Source organism: Salvelinus sp. IW2-2015, linkage group LG4q.2, assembly GCF_002910315.2.
Source record: "Salvelinus sp. IW2-2015 linkage group LG4q.2, ASM291031v2, whole genome shotgun sequence".
NCBI classification, from domain to species: Eukaryota; Metazoa; Chordata; class Actinopteri; order Salmoniformes; family Salmonidae; genus Salvelinus; species Salvelinus sp. IW2-2015.
The window spans coordinates 11,089,767-11,107,451 of record NC_036843.1 but is presented as its reverse complement, the minus strand read 5'-3'; the positions used below and the strand labels follow the sequence as shown (position 1 = coordinate 11,107,451).

Here is a 17,685-nt window from a genome sequence, read left to right as displayed (position 1 = left end):
AAAGATCCCATGGCACTTATCGTAAGAGTAGGGGTGTTAACCCCGGTGTCCTGGCTAAATTCCCAATCTGGCCCTCAACCATCACGGTCACCTAATAATCCCCAGTTTACAATTGGCTCATTCATCCCCCTCCTCTCCCCTGTAACTATTCCCCAGGTCGTTGCTGCAAATGAGAACGTGTTCTCAGTCAACTTACCTGGTAAAATAACGGTAAAATATATAAAAAAAAAAATAAAAAAAAACTTTTTTGGTTCCATATGTGTTATTTCATAGTTCGGTCTTCACTATTATTCTACAATGTAGAAAATAGTACAAATAAATGAAAACCTTTGAACGAGCAGGTATGTCCAAACTTTTGAACTGTACTGTATATATATATATCACTTCCAGCACCAAGCCTACTCTCTCACTGAGTACTAACATCTCAAACTCAACTGATTGTTTATGAAAATGAACCAGTAAGGTTGTGATAAAAGTAAAGACACTAATTAAACAAAACTTTTTTATGAATCATTGATTAAGGTCAAGAGCAGTACACTGGGAACAGCCTATCATAAGACAATAGAACTTCAGGTTTGATCTTAACTGACACTGACAGTCAATGATCACCATGTGAGAGCCGAGGCACAATGATCTTGACCCTCCCTGGCCTCCCGTAATACCCTGTGAAGTCCACTTAACTTTCACTCATTATCTCCTTAAGCACTGAAGAGCAACATTTCACTGTGTCCTGACCCTGATTCAGGATGGATCCAGGCCACAAAGCATGGATCGTAAGCCCCTGTGGATGAACAGGTGTCGATCTAGGCAATTACCCATCATCCCAGCCACAGACAGACCACCCAGGACCTCTGAGTGGTTCTCAGACATGCTTACGGCTGGGATCACAGCGCAGTGTGATGACCCCTCACCTCTGCCCTGAGGTCAGGGGTCGGAGAGAGGTGGTCATGTGACTATCTGCCAGGCACAGCGGAGCTCTATATCAGGCTTGGTTAGATATAGATATGGAGAGATACACTAAATTACCAAAAGTATGTGGACACCTGCTTATCAAACATCTCATTACAAAATCAAGGGCATTAAAATGGAGTTGGTCCCCCCTTTGCTGCTATAACAGCCTCCACTCTTCTGGGAAGGCTTTCCACTAGATGTTGGAACATTGCTGCGGTGACTTGCTTCCATTCAGCAAAAATAGCAATAGTGAGGTCAGGCACTGATGTTGGGCGATTAGGCCTGGCTGGCAGTCGGCATTCCAATTCATCCCAAAGGTGTTCGCTAGGGTTAAGGGGTCAGGGCTCTGTGCAAGTCAGTCAAGTTCTTCCACACCGATAACAAGATACCATTTTTGTATGGAGTTCGCTTTGTGCACGGGGGCATTGTCGTACTGAAACAGGAAAGGGCCTTCCCCAAACTGTTTCCACAAAGTTGGAAGCACAGAATAGTCTAGAGGCCTACCACTTCACGGCTGAGCCGTTATTGCTCCTAGACGTTTCCACTTCCCACTAAAAGCACTTACAGTTGACTGGGGCATCTCTAGCAGGGCAGACATTTTACAAACTGACTTGTTGGAAAGGTGGCATCCTATGACGTTGAATGTCAATGAGCTTGTCAATAAGGCCATTCTACTGCCAATGTTTGTCTATGGAGATTGCATGGCTGTGTGCTCATCTTTATACACCTGTCAGCAACGGCTGTGGCTGAAATGGCCGAATTCACTCATTTGAAGGGGTGTCCACATACTTTGGTACATATAGTGTATGATAGAGCAAGAGAGAGATAAGGGAGAGCGATATGAGAGAAATGGTGGTGAGAGTAAAGTAGATTCCTCTGGGAGTTCTCTGAGGGGTGGCTGTTTCCAGTCAGTCATTGCCATGACATGCCTGAGCTATGCAGAGTTCAACCTTCCCTTTACTGCAGCTTTAGAGTTTGTTCCTGTGGACAAGTGCAGCCACAGAACATATATTTGGCACAATCAAAACGTCTCTTTATTTTAAAGTAGAAATATTGGAAATCAAGGTCCATATTACCGGCAATATGACAAAATCTTCTATGGTGGTTTGGTTGATTAGTATTTAAAAACAAGAGAGCTCAGTCAATATATCTTTGCATTGCAGAAATCAAGGGAAAAATGCAGGTAGCCCAACTTTGAATGGCGGTGGTCTTTCTTGGCCTCTACGACGGACAAACAAGCAAAAGTGCTACTGCAGATGAGAATGAAAGACTAACTCAGAACAGAGAAGACTCCATCCAGGTTGGCTGAATTCTGTTTCCATGGTGAATCTTGTAAAATCATAGGGCCTGGTGATTGGATGGATGGACGGACAGACAGAGGGCTGGACAGTGACCCATAGACCAGGGCCATTAGCTGAAGTGGCGTACCAGTCTGGCCTGGCGGTAGTCCACTCTCAGCTGGACGAAGGCGTGCAGAAGGTTCCGGTCCAGGTTGGTGAGCTGCTCGCCGGAGCAAACCTGTTTGAGGTTGTCGGGGGCGACCACCAGGAGGTTACACAAGGCGTGGAGCGTGTCAAAGAGCTGCAGCACCAAAGGAACCTGCGGGACAGACAGTCAACCATACACAGAACTTTTACAACATCCAACCCAAGCCAGTATGCTAGCTAGCATTAACTCAGTAGCATTACTAGCGCTTAATATTATGATGTAAACTGTTGCTACAGCTGTAATGCTAACTCTGGTGTGACCTCTCACCCGGAAGTCCTTGGCACTTTTGCGGTAGTCGGCCACGTCGCAGATGGCCAGCATGCCTCCCATGGAGCTGTAGCTGTACTGCTGCAGGTGCTCGTGGATGAGGCGGTGGAAACGCACACCCAGCTCCGTCAGCACTGTGTCCACGTTCTTACCGTCCATGGACTTCCGCACACGCTCCACCTGCCGACTTACGTACACACACACCTTGGAGCAGGCCTGGGGAGCACAGGCAGGAAGGGGCATCAGACCGTGTAGGTTGGGAGTCACAGGTCGAGTGAAATGGCACAGATTTGTATTACTTTTTAAAACTCATCCGACTACAGTTTCTCTTTGCTTTGCATATGAGACCAGGGGTGGAGGCTGGGTGCAGTTCACTCCTTACTGCGGTGCACTGGATCATGACGTTGTTCTCGTCTTCAGGCCTGAAGTCTGTCTTCTTCTGTTCCGTAGCCAGGATGTGCTTCATCTGTCCCACCATGCAGTTCAGCGTTCTGCAGAGGACAACACCATGACAACCACCCCTCACACACTGATATAATACATTCACTAATTTCCCATGATGTTGTTGATAACATTAAAAAAACTGTGGTTTACTGACCTGTCTATGCCGGTGTCCAGTTTCACCTCCATCTGTTCAATCACCTCCTTCTTCTTGTGCAGGCACTCTGTCAGTTTGGGAGAAGAGCTGGTGGAGAGAGAAGGTTCATAAAAGGTCAAAGGTAATACAAAGTAACACAGAACAAATGTATCTGGAAAACATGAAGCTTGCTACAGAGTTGCTACCTGTTAGTGAATAATAATAATAATAGTAACTGGAGGCTATCAAACCGTAAGAGGCAGTAATAGTGTACAGTACAAATCAAATCTTATTTGTCACATGAGCCGAATACAACAGGTCACCTTACAGTGAAATGCTTACTTACGAGCCCCTAACCAACAGTGCAGTTTCCAAAAAATACAGATAAGAATAAGAAATAAAAGTAACAAGTAATTAAATAGCAGCAGTAAAATAACAATAGCGAGACTATATACGGGGGGGGGGTATGGTATCGGTACAGAGTCAATGTGCGGGGGCACCAGTTAGTTGAGGTAATATGTACATGTAGGTAGAGTTATTAAAGTGAGTATGCATAGATGATAACAACAGAGAGTAGTAGTGGTGTAAAAGAGGGAGGGGCAATGCAAATAGTCTGGGTAGCCATTTGATTAGATATTCAGGAGTCTTATGGCTTGGGGGTAGAAGCTGTTCAGAAGTCTCTTGGACCTAGACTTGGCGCTCTGGTACCGCTTGCTGTGTGGAAGCAGAGAGAACAGTCTATGACTAGGGTGGCTGGAGTCTTTGACAATTTTTAGGGCCTTCCTCTGACACCACTTGATATAGAGGTCCTGGATGGTAGGTAGCTTGGCCCCAGTGATGTACTGGGGCGTTCGCACTACCCTCTATAGTGCCTTGCGGTCGGAGGCCGAGCAGTTGCCATACCAGGCAGTGATGCAACCAGTCAGGATGCTCTCGATGGTGCAGCTGTAGAACCTTTTGAGGATCTGAGGACCCATGCCAAATCTTTTCAGTCTCCTGAGGGGGAATAGGTTTTGTCGTGCCCTCTTCACAACTGTCTTGGTGTGCCTGGACAGCCCCGTCGATGAGAATGGGGGCATGCTCGTTCCTCTTTTCCTGTAGTCCACAATCATCTCCTTTGCCTTGATCACATTGAGGGAGAGGTTGTTGTCCTGGCACCACACTGCCAGGTCTCTGACCTCCTCCCTATAGCCTGTCTCGTCGTTGTCGGTGATCAGGCCTCCCACTGTTGGGTCATTGGCCAACTTAATGATTGTGCTGGAGTCGTGCTTGGCCGTGCAGTCATGAGTGAACAGGGAGTACAGGAGGGGACTGAGCACGCACCGCTGAGGGGCCCCTGTGTTGAGGATCAGCGTGGCGGATGTGTTGTTACCTACCCTTACCACCTGGGGATGGCCTGTCAGGAAGTCCAGGATCCAGTTGCAGAGGGAGGTGTTTAGTCCCAGGGTCCTTAGCTTATTGATGAGCTTTGAGGGCACTATGGTGTTGAACGCTGAGCTGTAGTCAATGAATAACATTCTCACATAGGTGTTCCTTTGTCCAAGTGGGAAAGGGCAGTGTGGAGTGCAATAGAGATTGCCTCATCAGTGGATCAGTTGGGGTGGAATGCAAATTGGAGTGGGTCTAGGTTTTCTGGGATAATGGTGTTGATGTGAACCATGACCAGCCTTTCAAAGCACTTCATGGCTACAGACATGAGTGCTACGGGTCGGTAGTCATTTAGGCAGGTTACCTTAGTGTTCTTGGGCACAGGCATTATGGTGGTCTGCTTAAAACATGTTGGTATTACAGACTCGGATAGGGAGAGGTTGAAAATGTCAGTGAAGACACTTGCCAGTTGGTCAGCGCATGTTCGCAGTACACGTCCTGGTAATCCGTCTGGCCCTGCGGCCTTGTGAATGTTGACCTGTTTAAAAGACTTTACATACATTGGCTAGTTTAGCTCGTCTAATAGGCTCGTGTCACTGGGCAGCTCTCGGCTGTGCTTCCCTTTGTAGTCTGTGGTTTGCCAACCCTGCCACATCCGACCAGCGTCAGAGCCGGTGTAGTACGATTCAATCTTAGTCCTGTATTTACACGTTGCCTGTTTGATGGTTCGTCGGAGGGCATAGCGGGATTTCTTATAAGCTTCCAGGTTAGAGTCCCGCTCCTTGAAAGCGGCAGCTCTAACCTTTAGCTCAGTGCGGTGTGAGAGCAAAATTGCAAGATTGTTATAATACTTTTATTGCATCAAACAGGGCCTCTGGGAGATAACACTGACAGGAGATATATGATGTCCTTGGGGATACCGCATTCAAGAACATGAGTTAATGTTTCTGTTCTATAAGGTACCAGGGAGAGACGACTCCAGAGCCAGACTCTGGTCTCTACATAATGAGATACTGTCTGCTGTGAATTATAAGTGTCTTTCATACAAATCTTAACCTTGTGACCCATTCCATACATCTGTTTTTTGTCATGAACATCCAGGAGGATGGACTTTGCTATAAAATGCTGTGGCTCAAATCCGCTAATTGAGTTCTCAGTGATCACCTCCAGGGGTGATTACCGACCAGCTCCATTACTGCAGTAATTAAATAATAAAGTTTGATTGTTTTGAAGAAATCTAAAAAGTCTCCTTTTGATTACAATAATTCCATCACAGCGGATGTTGCCTGTACTCCATGGCTTCTGGTTGGGGTATGTACGTACGGTCACTGTGGGGATGATGTCATCGATGCACTTATTGATGAAGCCAATGACTGATGTGGTGTACTGCTCAATGCCATCGGAGGAATCTCGGAACATATTCCAGTCTGTGCTAGCAACAGACTACAGTATGGGACGGGGGGATAGGTGTGATTGACAGGACACGCCCTATGCTAACCTGATAAGAGGCATGAGGTGGTCATTGAACTGCTTATCAAACAGGTGGAAGATGGTGTTGGCCTGCTGAACTACATCCAGGAAGTAAAGGTTGGCATTCTTGGCATCAGCTGATGGAATAGCTGTAGAGAGAGGCGAGAGAAACACAAACACTTTCCATTTAAAAAGGCACAAGAGAAGATTCATTTTACACCCACACGTAAAAAGGATTTATTCAATGTTTCTAAAAGGTTTTGCGACCTTTACTGTGTTAGTGACAGTTAGTGAGAGTTGTGTGTACCAGAAAGTCCGATCTCCAGTGCGTAGTCAATGTGGTCCACACACAGGTGCTCCACCAGCAGCAGGAAGATGGAGAAGGCGTTCTTGGGCAGGTCCGAGGGATCTGAGAGCTGGTTCACAACACAGAGGCAGGACCTGATTTACTCTCAGCACTCTACTGCAAAGGCCTCATTTATATAGACCTTAGCCAAATACATTTAAACTCAGTTTTTCACAATTCCTGACATTTAATCCTAATAAAAATTCCCTGTCAGTTCGGATCACCACTTTATTTTAAGAATGTGAAATGTCCGAATAATAGTAGAGAGAATTATTCATTTCCGCTTTTATTTCTTTCATCACATTCCCAGTGGGTCAGAAGTTTACATACACTCAATTAGTATTTGGTAGCATTGCCTTTAAATTTTTTGACCTGGGTCAAACGTTTCAGGTAGCTTCCCACAATAAGTTGGGTGAATTTTGGCCCATTCCTCCTGACAGAGCTGGTGTAACTGAGTCAGGTTTGTAGGCCTTCTTGCTCGCACACGCTTTTTCAGTTCTGCCAACAAAGTTTCTATAGGATTGAGGTCAGGGCTTTGTGATGGCCACTCCTATACCTTGAATTTGTTGTCCTTAAGCCATTTTGCCACAGCTTGGGGTCATTGTCCATTTGGAAGACCCATTTGCGACTTCCTGACTGATGTCCTGAGATGTTGCTTCAATATATCCACATAACTTTCCTTCGTCATGAAGCCATCTATTTTGTGAAGTGCACCAGTCCCTCCTGGAGCAAAGCACCCCCACAACATGATGCTGCCACCCCCGTGTGTCACGGTTGGGATGGTGTTCTTCGGCTTGCAAGCCTCCCCTTTTTTGCTCCAAACATAATGATGGTCATTATGGCCAAACAGTTCTATTTTTGTTTCATCAGACCAGAGGACATTTCTCCAAAAAGTACAATCTTTGTCCCCATGTGCAGTTGCAAACCGTAGTCTGGCTTTTTTTTATGGCGGTTTTGGAGCAGTGTCTTCTTCCTTGCTGAGCGGCCTTTCAGGTTATGTCAATACAGGACTCGTTTTACTGTGGATATAGATACTTTTGTACCCGTTTCCTCCAGCATCTTCACAAAGTCCTTTGCTGTTGTTCTGGGATTGATTTACACTTTTCGCACTAAAGTACGTTCATCTTTCGGAGACAGAATGCGTCTCCTTCCCGAGCGGTATGATGGCTGCGTGGTCCCATGGTGTTTATACTTGTGTAATATTGTTTGTACAGATGAATTAGCCTATCAGAAGCTTCTAAAGCCATGACATAATTTTCTGGAATTTTCCAAGCTGTTTAAAGGCACAGTCAACTTAGTGTATGTAAACTTATGACCCACTGGAATTGTGATACAGTGAATTATACGTGAAATAATCTGTCTGTAAACAATTGTTGTAAAAATGACTTGTGTCATGCACAAAGTAGATGTCCTAACCAATTTGCCAAAACTATAGTTTGTTATCAAGAAATGTATGGAGTGGTTGAAAAACAAGTTTTAATGACTCCAACCTAAGTGTATGTAAACGTCCGATTTCAACTGTATGATCACTGTGACCAAAAAGATCCTGTTATGATAATTCAGTACAGACTGTGACATCACTGTACATCATTGTCTCTCCTGTAGGGTGCAGCGTAGCAGCCTCACCCTGTTGCACCTCTCGAAGGCGTGGCGTGTCTCCTGCAGCAGGTTGACCACCACCTCCTGGGACAGGAAGGTCTCCCCGTGGGTGTCGATGCTGGGCCCCAATGGCAGGTTGGTGCGCTGTCTGATCCGCTCCTTCAGCTCCTGGATACTGKGGGGGGGGGGGGGGGGAAATAGGACAGAGAGGGTTACATTGAGGGAATTTGATTAAGTGCACCAGGCTATGGCCCGTGACGCGAACGGAGGAGTGCCCTTATCAAGTCGAAGCGAAATTTGCACCTCTGTCATGTCGTCAACAAGCCAGCATGGTGCATCATTCAGAAATACACCACTTTCTATTTTCTCCATAAAATGTTTCAATTTTCAAAAAAGTTAATTGGGAAGGCAGATAAAGCCTTTTCATCATAAGCAACCACGTTTGCATGTGAAAACACAGAATCCTACTCATTACTCCAAGTGCCTAAACTACGCCACTTTTGTTTTGAGCAGACTATGTCGTCGACCAAAACAGGGCCCCTGGCTGACGCACGGGAGGCAGCCCGGTTCTAAAACAAATGCAATCAACATTAACCGGCTTCACCTGGGGCATACCCGGGACATTAACAGAACTCCCTCACCATTACAACATTAAGGAAAAGGGAGGAGTCTGAACTCAAAGACAGGACCTTGATATGAGGAGTGGAGAGATGAGGGATGTACTATTTAAATCCATTTAACTATTTAATACAACTCAGGTCTGACACCAAGGCGGACAAGGAAGTTCAGGGTAAAGGGAGAAGACGGAGGAGAGAGGAGAGGGTCAGGGGGCACTAGGGTAGAGGTGGTCAGTCACTTCCTACCTGCCCCCACCCAGTGGGCGTTTCTGGTGGTTCTTAGAGTCGTAGTAGCGTTGCAGGATCATGGCGCTGCGTGTGCGTAGGTAATCCTTCTCCATTTCAATGTAGCTCTCCAGATAGGTGGAGAAGATGTTCTTGATGAGCTTGGACAGGAACGTGTGTTTGTCTGAGCCCAGGTTGAACTCTGTTAGCTTGGATGCCAAGGCTGTCGTCCTGGAGACACAGGGTTGCCAAGTTACCAATGGTCAGACCGGAGGGAATGAGGTATTAAAGGCCCAGTGGAGTCAACAACTTGATCTCCTGTGTTTTATATATATTTCCACACTATGAGGTTGCAAAAATACTGTGAAAAAGATGATAATTCCCTTTTAGTAAGAGCTGTTTGAAAAGATTGCCTGAAATGTCAACCTGTTGTGGTGGGATGGAGTTTTGGCCTGCCTGTTGACATCACCAGGTGGTAAATAAGTTAATAGACCAATTAGAGAGTTCCAAACCTCTCTGCCAATATCAGCTAGTTTTCAGTTTTCCCCTCCCCACTCAGTCCACTCCCAGACAGACCTAGCAAAATGATTGATTGAGAAATTGCTTTAATTTAATTTAAAGCAATCACAGTAAAGTACGTATTGTTAGCCGGAAATTATTTGGTATCGAGATGGGAAAAAAAGCCTGCATTGGACCTTTAAGAGTGAGAGTTCAAAGGTGAACAGACATATTACCTGGTGTAGAGGTCGTAGAGGTTTTTGAGGTATTGTTCTATGTCAGAGCGGCGGGTCTCGTCCAGCTTCTCTTTCACGTGAGCCTGGAAACACAAAGCTGCTCAGTCAGTCCAACAGAACTGGGTCAGAGAAGATATTGTCTGGCAAATCTAGTGGCAGATATTGTTCACTATACCTGTAGTTTGTTCTCAAAGATGTTCTGGATGAGTTTGGCCATGACGGTCTCGGGGCTCTGGAAGACCTCTCCCACCTGCTTGTTGACTCGCTGGCAGAGGATGGCCGTGTCTTCAAACACATCACTACGCATGTACGCTCCCTGAACACAAACACAGAGAGTTAATTACTGACCTCAGGACTACAACTTGTGGTGAGACTACAACAGAAGCACATAGGTACTCTATACTAAACTGTTATAAAAGGGTTCATGTTCAACTGAACACTGCACACTCACCTCCTGACACTGCTTGATATAAACATCTACACAGTGTGCATAGCCCTGCAGGAAACAAAGACATGTCACAATCACACCTGCATCACTACCACAATCCAACATCTCCAAAGAACAAACTGGATGCATGGTTGCATAGACGCTAAATGAGATACAAGTGCATATTTGTAAGTTACAATATGCACTACTACTACACATACACAGCTCAAACAATAACACTAATCTTTCTTTAATATGGAGACATATCAAAACAGTCCAGTGTTTGTGGGTCACCTTGAAATGTAAGAGGACTGCGGCGACCTCCCGCATGCGTCCAATCTCGCCCCTACGCTGGGCCGCTGTGAACTCCTGGATCAGCTGGCGCTCCAGGTCGTGGTATTTACCTAGAGAGACACATTCTGATTTAGTTGCCTTTCTTAGCATGGCTGTGCAATCATTTGTTGATCAATCAGCAACAAAGGTCATTTTGAATGCAACCACTCACTTGCAATCTTGGCTTTGACATCTGCAAACCTGTTAGAGGACAAGAATAGAAGCATTCACCAAAAAGGATATCGGAGATTAAAAAGACTCAAACCCAAAATTATGTCAATGTAATCTTGCATGATGTGTGATATTTGTAGTCCCTCTGACTTGAAGTGAAATGTATTCTCTCACTCAGAAACACTAGTTAATGCAACATAACATTTACAAAACCAGTCTGGTTGGGCTGGAGGCACAGAGTAGCAGCACCGATACTGTTTACATTGTACCACAGAGCTCGTGTAAAGCTGCCTCCAGGACTACTCACCTGTCAAACGGCAGCTCCTGCGCTATGAGATGCAACTTCTGAATGATATCAGCAGCTTCCTTAATCTGGGAAAGGGAGAAATAGGGGGGAAGGAGTCGGGAGGGAGAGAGAGAAACATAAGAAATGAACACCCAAACAGAGAGCAGACCAACAGTAGCAGCATCTCCACTTAGGAGATCATGTTAAACCAGCCCTCCTCCTCCACCTCCTCCCTGTACACCATGGAGCTGATAACAAGCAGCCGCCGCTCACCTGGCTAACAGCATCCGCAGCAGCAGCCCTGGGTTAGCAGCATATCTAACTCTTTATTGGCATGCCTCCTCTGAATGGGCTCTAATCCCACAGGAGCCTAAATCGCCTTCAATAATCTGTCCGGCCAGGGATATCTCTTAAAAAATGGGCCCTGTCGAGAACCCCCCACTCCCCTCCCCCTGACATACACCCTGGCTGAAAACCCCAGACCTAGTAAAGGCCCGCCGTCCGCAACTCTTCTGTTCCCGCAGATGCCTGCCTCAGCTAACATCATTACTCCGCTCCCATGAGGAGGATCCAGCCTTTCTGCGCGGCAAAGGTTTTCTAAGTATCTGTCCCCCAGCTAAGATTAGCTAAATCCCATGTAAGTAATGTAGCCGTCTCTCTGCAGTCAGGGTTTAGCAGCACTTGTCTCCACGCTGGCGGCCCAGCCCTCCCTTTCAGAAGGATTAGCAGAGCCTTCCCCCTTCAGCTATTCACTCGCAGCTTTCCTCTTTCCCCCTCATCTAGAGGTATGCTCAGGAAAAGGGATCTGTCCGATATTCCCTCTCTGGAAGCATTCCCATCCCATCTCCAGGTCCCGTCTCTGAGATTGACCTCCAGACTCTCTGCCCGCTTTGATTACTGTTTCCCCACTCGCTCTTAAACTGTTTTGACAATCCCCAATCAAACATTTGAGGGTTGATAGTGAGGTCACTCAAATGGCCTTGAACTCTTATAGGAAACCTAGATTAATTAGGCTCAAGTTTTCTCCCATAAGAACAAAATATTTTGATGTGCTTTCCCATGCCACATTTAGCTGTAGTAGGACAAAATGGTGATGACCAAGACTGTCAACAGCAACAACAAAAAAGGGTCTCTCTCACACCTTGCAATTAATTAATGTGATTAAGACAGACATGAGCATGTTGACATCCATGGTAGTCAATCCTCTAGCTATTGTCAAAAAGTAAAGGCCAGTTGATTAATCCAAATTAGCTCAGGGATCAATTCCACAAATTACAATGTGTGGTTACCTCAATCCTGTTCATTGACTTATTTCAGTTCTTAACATCTTTCACTGCTGTAGAGGTGTTATTTTCAAGGGTCAATCTTTTTATTTTTTGAAAAACATAAAAAAGGTCCATCTCTGTAAGAATACATGAGGGCGGATGGTAATGTATGTATCATGACCTTCTCTGGGTTGTTGAAGACATCACTGCGCAGGTCCCCATCCAGGAACTCATTGAAGTAGGTCATGAGACGCTGTGCCTCCACCGCCCTCTGCCTGGGCGTGTTCACGCCCTCCAGCTGGTCGCCAAGGTGACACACCTTGGTGGCCACATAGCTGATGTGCTCGTCCAACTCCTGGAAGTGCTGGAAGGCTACCTGTATGGAGACAGAGAGTTGTGCAAAAAGAAGTCGCACATTGTGTGACATGATTAATGAATGGGGATAAAAATAAACTTGCATGATGGCAGGGCTTTCATAAGTAGCAAGGGTCATAATGCTTTTATATTACACTGGATTCTGACATTCTCTTCAAAATGTGCCTGTCTACAGGGTAAAAGGCTGGGGATCTGAGGTTGTAGTGGGTCGTGAAACTGACCTGGTTGCTCCTCTGTAAGTCCTGCACTTTGTGGGCAAACTCCTTGGCCTCTCTGTGACACTGGTGCTCCAGCTTCTCCACCCGCCGCTGGATCTTCTCATCTAGCTGCTTCAGCTCCTCTATGTGGTTCTCAAACTCCTCCAGCAGCCTAGGAGGGAAGCAGGACAAGAGCTTTAAAAGACTGCAGGCCTACCTCACATTGGTCTAGACACTCCATAGCCATGAGTTCACTTACAAGCTGGCCTTCAACTTGAACTACAGCCACAAGTTCACAGCAAACAAAGGGTAGACAAAATGCTTTAGTATACTAGCATGGGTGAGTAATTTAGGGTTGGATTTGTCCTACTAACTCAGTCGTCACCAACGTTTGAGTCAAGATCACGTTCGGGGTCAAAATGCAAGCCAAGATCTACCACTCAGATTTAAAAAAAACATGACTTAAAAAATGTAAGCCTATGCAATAAAAAACAGTTCTGTAGGAATGAGGTTTGTGCAGTAGGCCTAATACATTATCGCAGCATTGGCTATGCTTGGCCTAACAATATTGTTCTTCTCAGACCATATTATATTTCAAAACTCGAGGTTTGATAACAAAATAGATCAGTTCTATCACTTGTGAGGTACAGCTGAGCATACATTTAAATAATTGTCTTTTTTATTTTACTGGAGTGATGGTACCTGCATCCGATGGTCAGTCTCATCGGAGGGAGAGAGCAGCAGAGGGGTCCGCCTCTCATAGTCCCTGCTCTCTCCTTTCCTCCGGTGAGACTGACCAGAGAGAGGGGGCATCATATTTCTGCCTCAGGAACAACATGAATTTGTGCATATGACCAGAAAAAGTGAAATATTCCTTGATATTAAAATAGACACAATGAGCAATTAATAAAAGACGCAGGTCTATCGATACTCATTCCTTGGAGTTGCAGCGCGAGTGGAAGCAGGGAGAAGCACATTTATGTTTTGAAAAAGGGTTGAATAAAAACAGAAACATGAACTCACTCATAAAAACACCAGCTCTTTGCTATATTCTTTGACAGTCTTTCTCTGGTCGAGGTTTTAAAAGCTATGAAATCTCACCTAGGCTAATATCAATCTTTGCTGTGGGTTGTGGAAGCTGTATGCACAGTGATTTTAGCTAACAGACTGGACAGCGCAGTAGGCACACTTGATTTAACTTTCCTGGTCTGCCGGGTAGGCAGTTTGTCCCTCCAGACAAATTAAATGTAGTTCAAAATGGGAACACTTTGCTTACCAGGCGTGCAGAACTTCTGAATCAAATGAACCTACTGCCAACAGAGCAAGATGCACTTTTTTTTTTATATATAGGAGCGCAAGGCTTTATCATTGACTTTTCTTCAGAAATGTTACTAGGAATGCTTTGCAGATTGCGATCGACCGGTTGGTGACCACTGTCCTAACCTTACACTCATTCAGTTAATATTTATACATAGTATTGAGGGCTTAATTCTTGGCTCCCCAGATTTACGAAGCTCTACAAACTGGGAGCTTCGTCAGCTGCATTTAAAGTGAGGAATGTGGAGCAAATGTTGTAAGTCAGCACCATATTTAACAGACTAGGAAACGTCCCAAAATGATGAGTATTTAATCTCTTAGCTAATTCCCGCAGCAGTGGCTTCAGCTTAGGGACATCTCCCATCCCTTCCCAATACACATTCATTTCCTTGCTGTCAGTTACTGTATGACTCAGAGCTTGGTGGCCTCCCATTACGCACTGCCTCTGAGTTATCTTCAATGGAGGTTTAAATAGAACTTGTTGTATGGTTGGGACTAGAGCTTTAAGAAAGGGGGATATGGATGAAACAAAGGTAAGGGTCTTAAAAGGGGAAGCACAAGGACCTGCAATAAGACAGGGGATTGGCTGCTGGTTGATCAAGATTAGGCTGGTGGTAGGGGTTAGGGTTAGTTAGTCTTTCGAAAAGAGGTCAAGAGTCATGATTACGGTAACTTTCAATAAAGCCATGTCTTTAGTACAAGACTACCTTTTGGGGTCGAATGCCTCAGCTCCGCCTTTGGACCCTCCTCCAGGGGTTCTCCAGGCCAACCTCTCTATGTACTCATCTGCATCAAAGGGCTCCTGTGGATCAAGCACACACAGACAGTGTCAATCTCTGTCCTGTCAAGACTTTCTTAGATAAATGGTGAGCATGGGATGTGACATGAGCAATACTGGAACCTGGCTAGCCGACTAAACTCAACTCCACGACTGTATAATTGTGGGCTAATCTTTGGGTGCTGAAATCGGTAGTTTTTTATAAAAACTTCCTTTTATGTGATGTCGGAGTTCCAATCCGCCCACACTAGTCGCTGCTCAACTCCATCGTAAATCATTGAGTTTAGTTGGCTAGACCATGGCATACATTAACCCTTATTGTGTCAAATGGTCAATGATTGATTACAGGTGCACTCAAGTAGCTAGCTGGCTACATGGTTTCATGGCTTATAACAAGCAGTTTTGGGGAAGCTACTCTGAAAATATAGTTGCTGTTTTTTTATTTAACTAGGCAAGTCAGTTTAGAACAATTCTTATTTACAATGAAGGCCTACACCGGCCAAACCTGGACGACGCTGGGCCAATTGTGGGCAGCCCTATGGGACTGCACTGAGATGCAGTGCCTTCGACCGCTGCACAGTTTACCAAGCTACCAATTACTTCACACTGAAGTTAAGCTACCCTTAATAAAAATATAGTTTACTTAACTACTTAACTACTTAGAAAAAAAGAGTTCACTTCTTCCAAACTACTTAGTGAAAAAATAACATATCTAAATCTGAAATGTCATATACTACAAATTGCAAGAACAGATCCCTATAGTCAGATGTCAACAGAATGTATGATTTAGCCTATTTAACACAAAGTTAGAATTAGGCACACAGTGTTTCAAGTGAGAATTAGCTAGGTTTGATGCCAAAAAATAAAGGAAATTCTTTCCTTCTTCACCCATCTTTTCTTTTTGCAAAAAAGTAGCGTGCAGTTACAGTAGTTAGCTACACCAAAACATGGCAAAAAAGTAATTAAGTACCAAGATTTGAATTTAGTTCAACCACCACCAAGCTATTGCAAAATGTAATTAAATTACTAGTTGAACAACGTAGCTAGTTCACTACTCCCCAACACTGATAACTAGGGGCGTGACAAGCTACCTAGCTAATGCTACTGTAAACCAGTAATTTAGGCAATAACATAAGACATAGAGCAGGAGTGGGCAAACTGTTTGGCTCGAGGACCACATCGGGATTTTGAAATTCAACGGAGGGACGCAATCAATTTGCGGAGGCCTCCCGAGTGGCGCAGCGGTTTAAGGCACTGCATCGCAGTGCTTGAGGCATCACTACAGACCCTGGTTCGATCCCAGGCTGTGTCACAGCAGGCCGTGACTGGGAGACCCATGAGGCGGCGCACAATTGGCCCAGCATCATCCGGGTTAGGAGAGGGTTTGACAAGCCAAGATTTCCTTGTCCCACCACACTCTAGCGACTCCTGTGGCGGGCTGGGCGATTGCACGCTGACACTGTCGCCAGGTGTACAGTGTTCCCTCCGACACATTGGTGCGACTGGCTTCCGGGTTAAGCAGGCATTGCGTCAAAAAGCAGTGTGGCTTGGCTGGGTCGTGTTTCGACCTTCGCCTCTCCCAAGTCCCTACGGGAGTTGCAGCGATGGGACAAGACTGTAACTACCAATTTGATACCACGAAATTGGGGATATATATATATATATATAATAAATGTAATATGTCTTGCGGGCCAGATTGAAGTGCCCAGCGGGCCGGATACGGCCTAAGGGCCGTACTTTACCCCCGAGATAGAGGTAACTTCGGTAACAATCACAAATCGTTAAGGTACAGCTGGGGGGTATACTACAAATCAGGTTCAATGAGTTAACCAGCTAACTTGTCTAAATGCTCTAAAATAACTTGAAATGAGCTCCACATCCAAAAACATATGAGTTTAGCTTTCTTAATTAACCAACAAAAATCGGTTGTTTATCAAAGTTAGCTGGCTAACTCACTGAACCTACTTTGTAGTATAACCCTCTAGTCAACATACATCATGATTGACAAATGACCACATCGTCAACATCTGTCTGGGTGAACACTACAGTAGCTAGCTTTGTTAGCTAGCTGTCAGTGCAAAATAGCTTGCAAATGGTAACGTAGCTAGCTAATGGACAGCCGGGCAACTTCCTAACCAGCAGATCTGACCCGCTTGCTTACAGCTGCGCTAGGCCTGGGGTCGGATAGGATTCCTGTGTTGGTTAAGACACCACGGAGCCGGCGCGAGATATGGCTCGGAAGACGTACCTCAATCCTGGGAAATGCGTTGTACTCCGAATTTTATCGGTGTAACAGTTGGGGTGTTGGGACAATTCGGAGTACACCGCATTTCTCATCCCTGTTTTCCGAGCCTTACCTCGCGCTGGCTCCGTGGTGTCTTAACCTACAGAGGAAGCCTATCCGACCCTAGTGCAGCTGTAAGCAAGCGGGTCGGCTCTGCTGGCAAGGCAACTTCCTAGCTGAGGCACAATTTCCAATCCTTATAGCTATATCTGGCTAGCTAGTTAGCCTAAAATAAGACATTTCAACTAACGCTAATCACCTAACGTTTAAACAGGGGGTTGGCTAGCTCATACTTCTCCTAACTAGTTATCACTAAAGTTAGCAGTCAGCTAGCCCAAGCAAAGGCCAAGGGAACATACAGTTTATTTTACCTCGAATAGTTGAGGAGTCGTTGCCATGTTCTACAATGTACAAATTGAAGTTACATTCGGGTATGACAGCCGACTGATTGATCAGCTGGATTTATGTTTTGCCCTTTGTTGATAAATTTAACAGCTCTACTTCCGGGTCGTCACTAGTTTCCACAACCATAGCCATAGGCCGTATTCGAGAGCGTCAAAACCGGGGTGTATCATGGGTTAATTGTGAATGACTGACTAATCGATCAATA

General features: G+C 45.3%; 1 protein-coding gene across 1 annotated transcript; it reads right to left on the bottom strand.

The window, feature by feature from the left end:
• Positions 1-1,731: 1,731 nt before the first annotated feature.
• Positions 1,732-17,567, bottom strand: exoc5 (exocyst complex component 5). Its single transcript, XM_023986646.2, has 18 exons — positions 17,447-17,567; positions 14,721-14,815; positions 12,721-12,868; positions 12,306-12,500; positions 10,881-10,945; positions 10,575-10,603; positions 10,364-10,473; positions 10,094-10,138; positions 9,818-9,958; positions 9,643-9,725; positions 8,930-9,139; positions 8,094-8,241; positions 6,429-6,537; positions 6,150-6,270; positions 3,305-3,391; positions 3,089-3,197; positions 2,707-2,922; positions 1,732-2,550 (listed from the first exon to the last, which is right to left on the bottom strand). The coding sequence occupies exons 1-18, from the start codon at positions 17,471-17,473 to the stop codon at positions 2,362-2,364; spliced, it is 2,127 nt and encodes a 708-aa protein (XP_023842414.1). The 5' UTR covers positions 17,474-17,567; the 3' UTR covers positions 1,732-2,361.
• Positions 17,568-17,685: the final 118 nt, after the last annotated feature.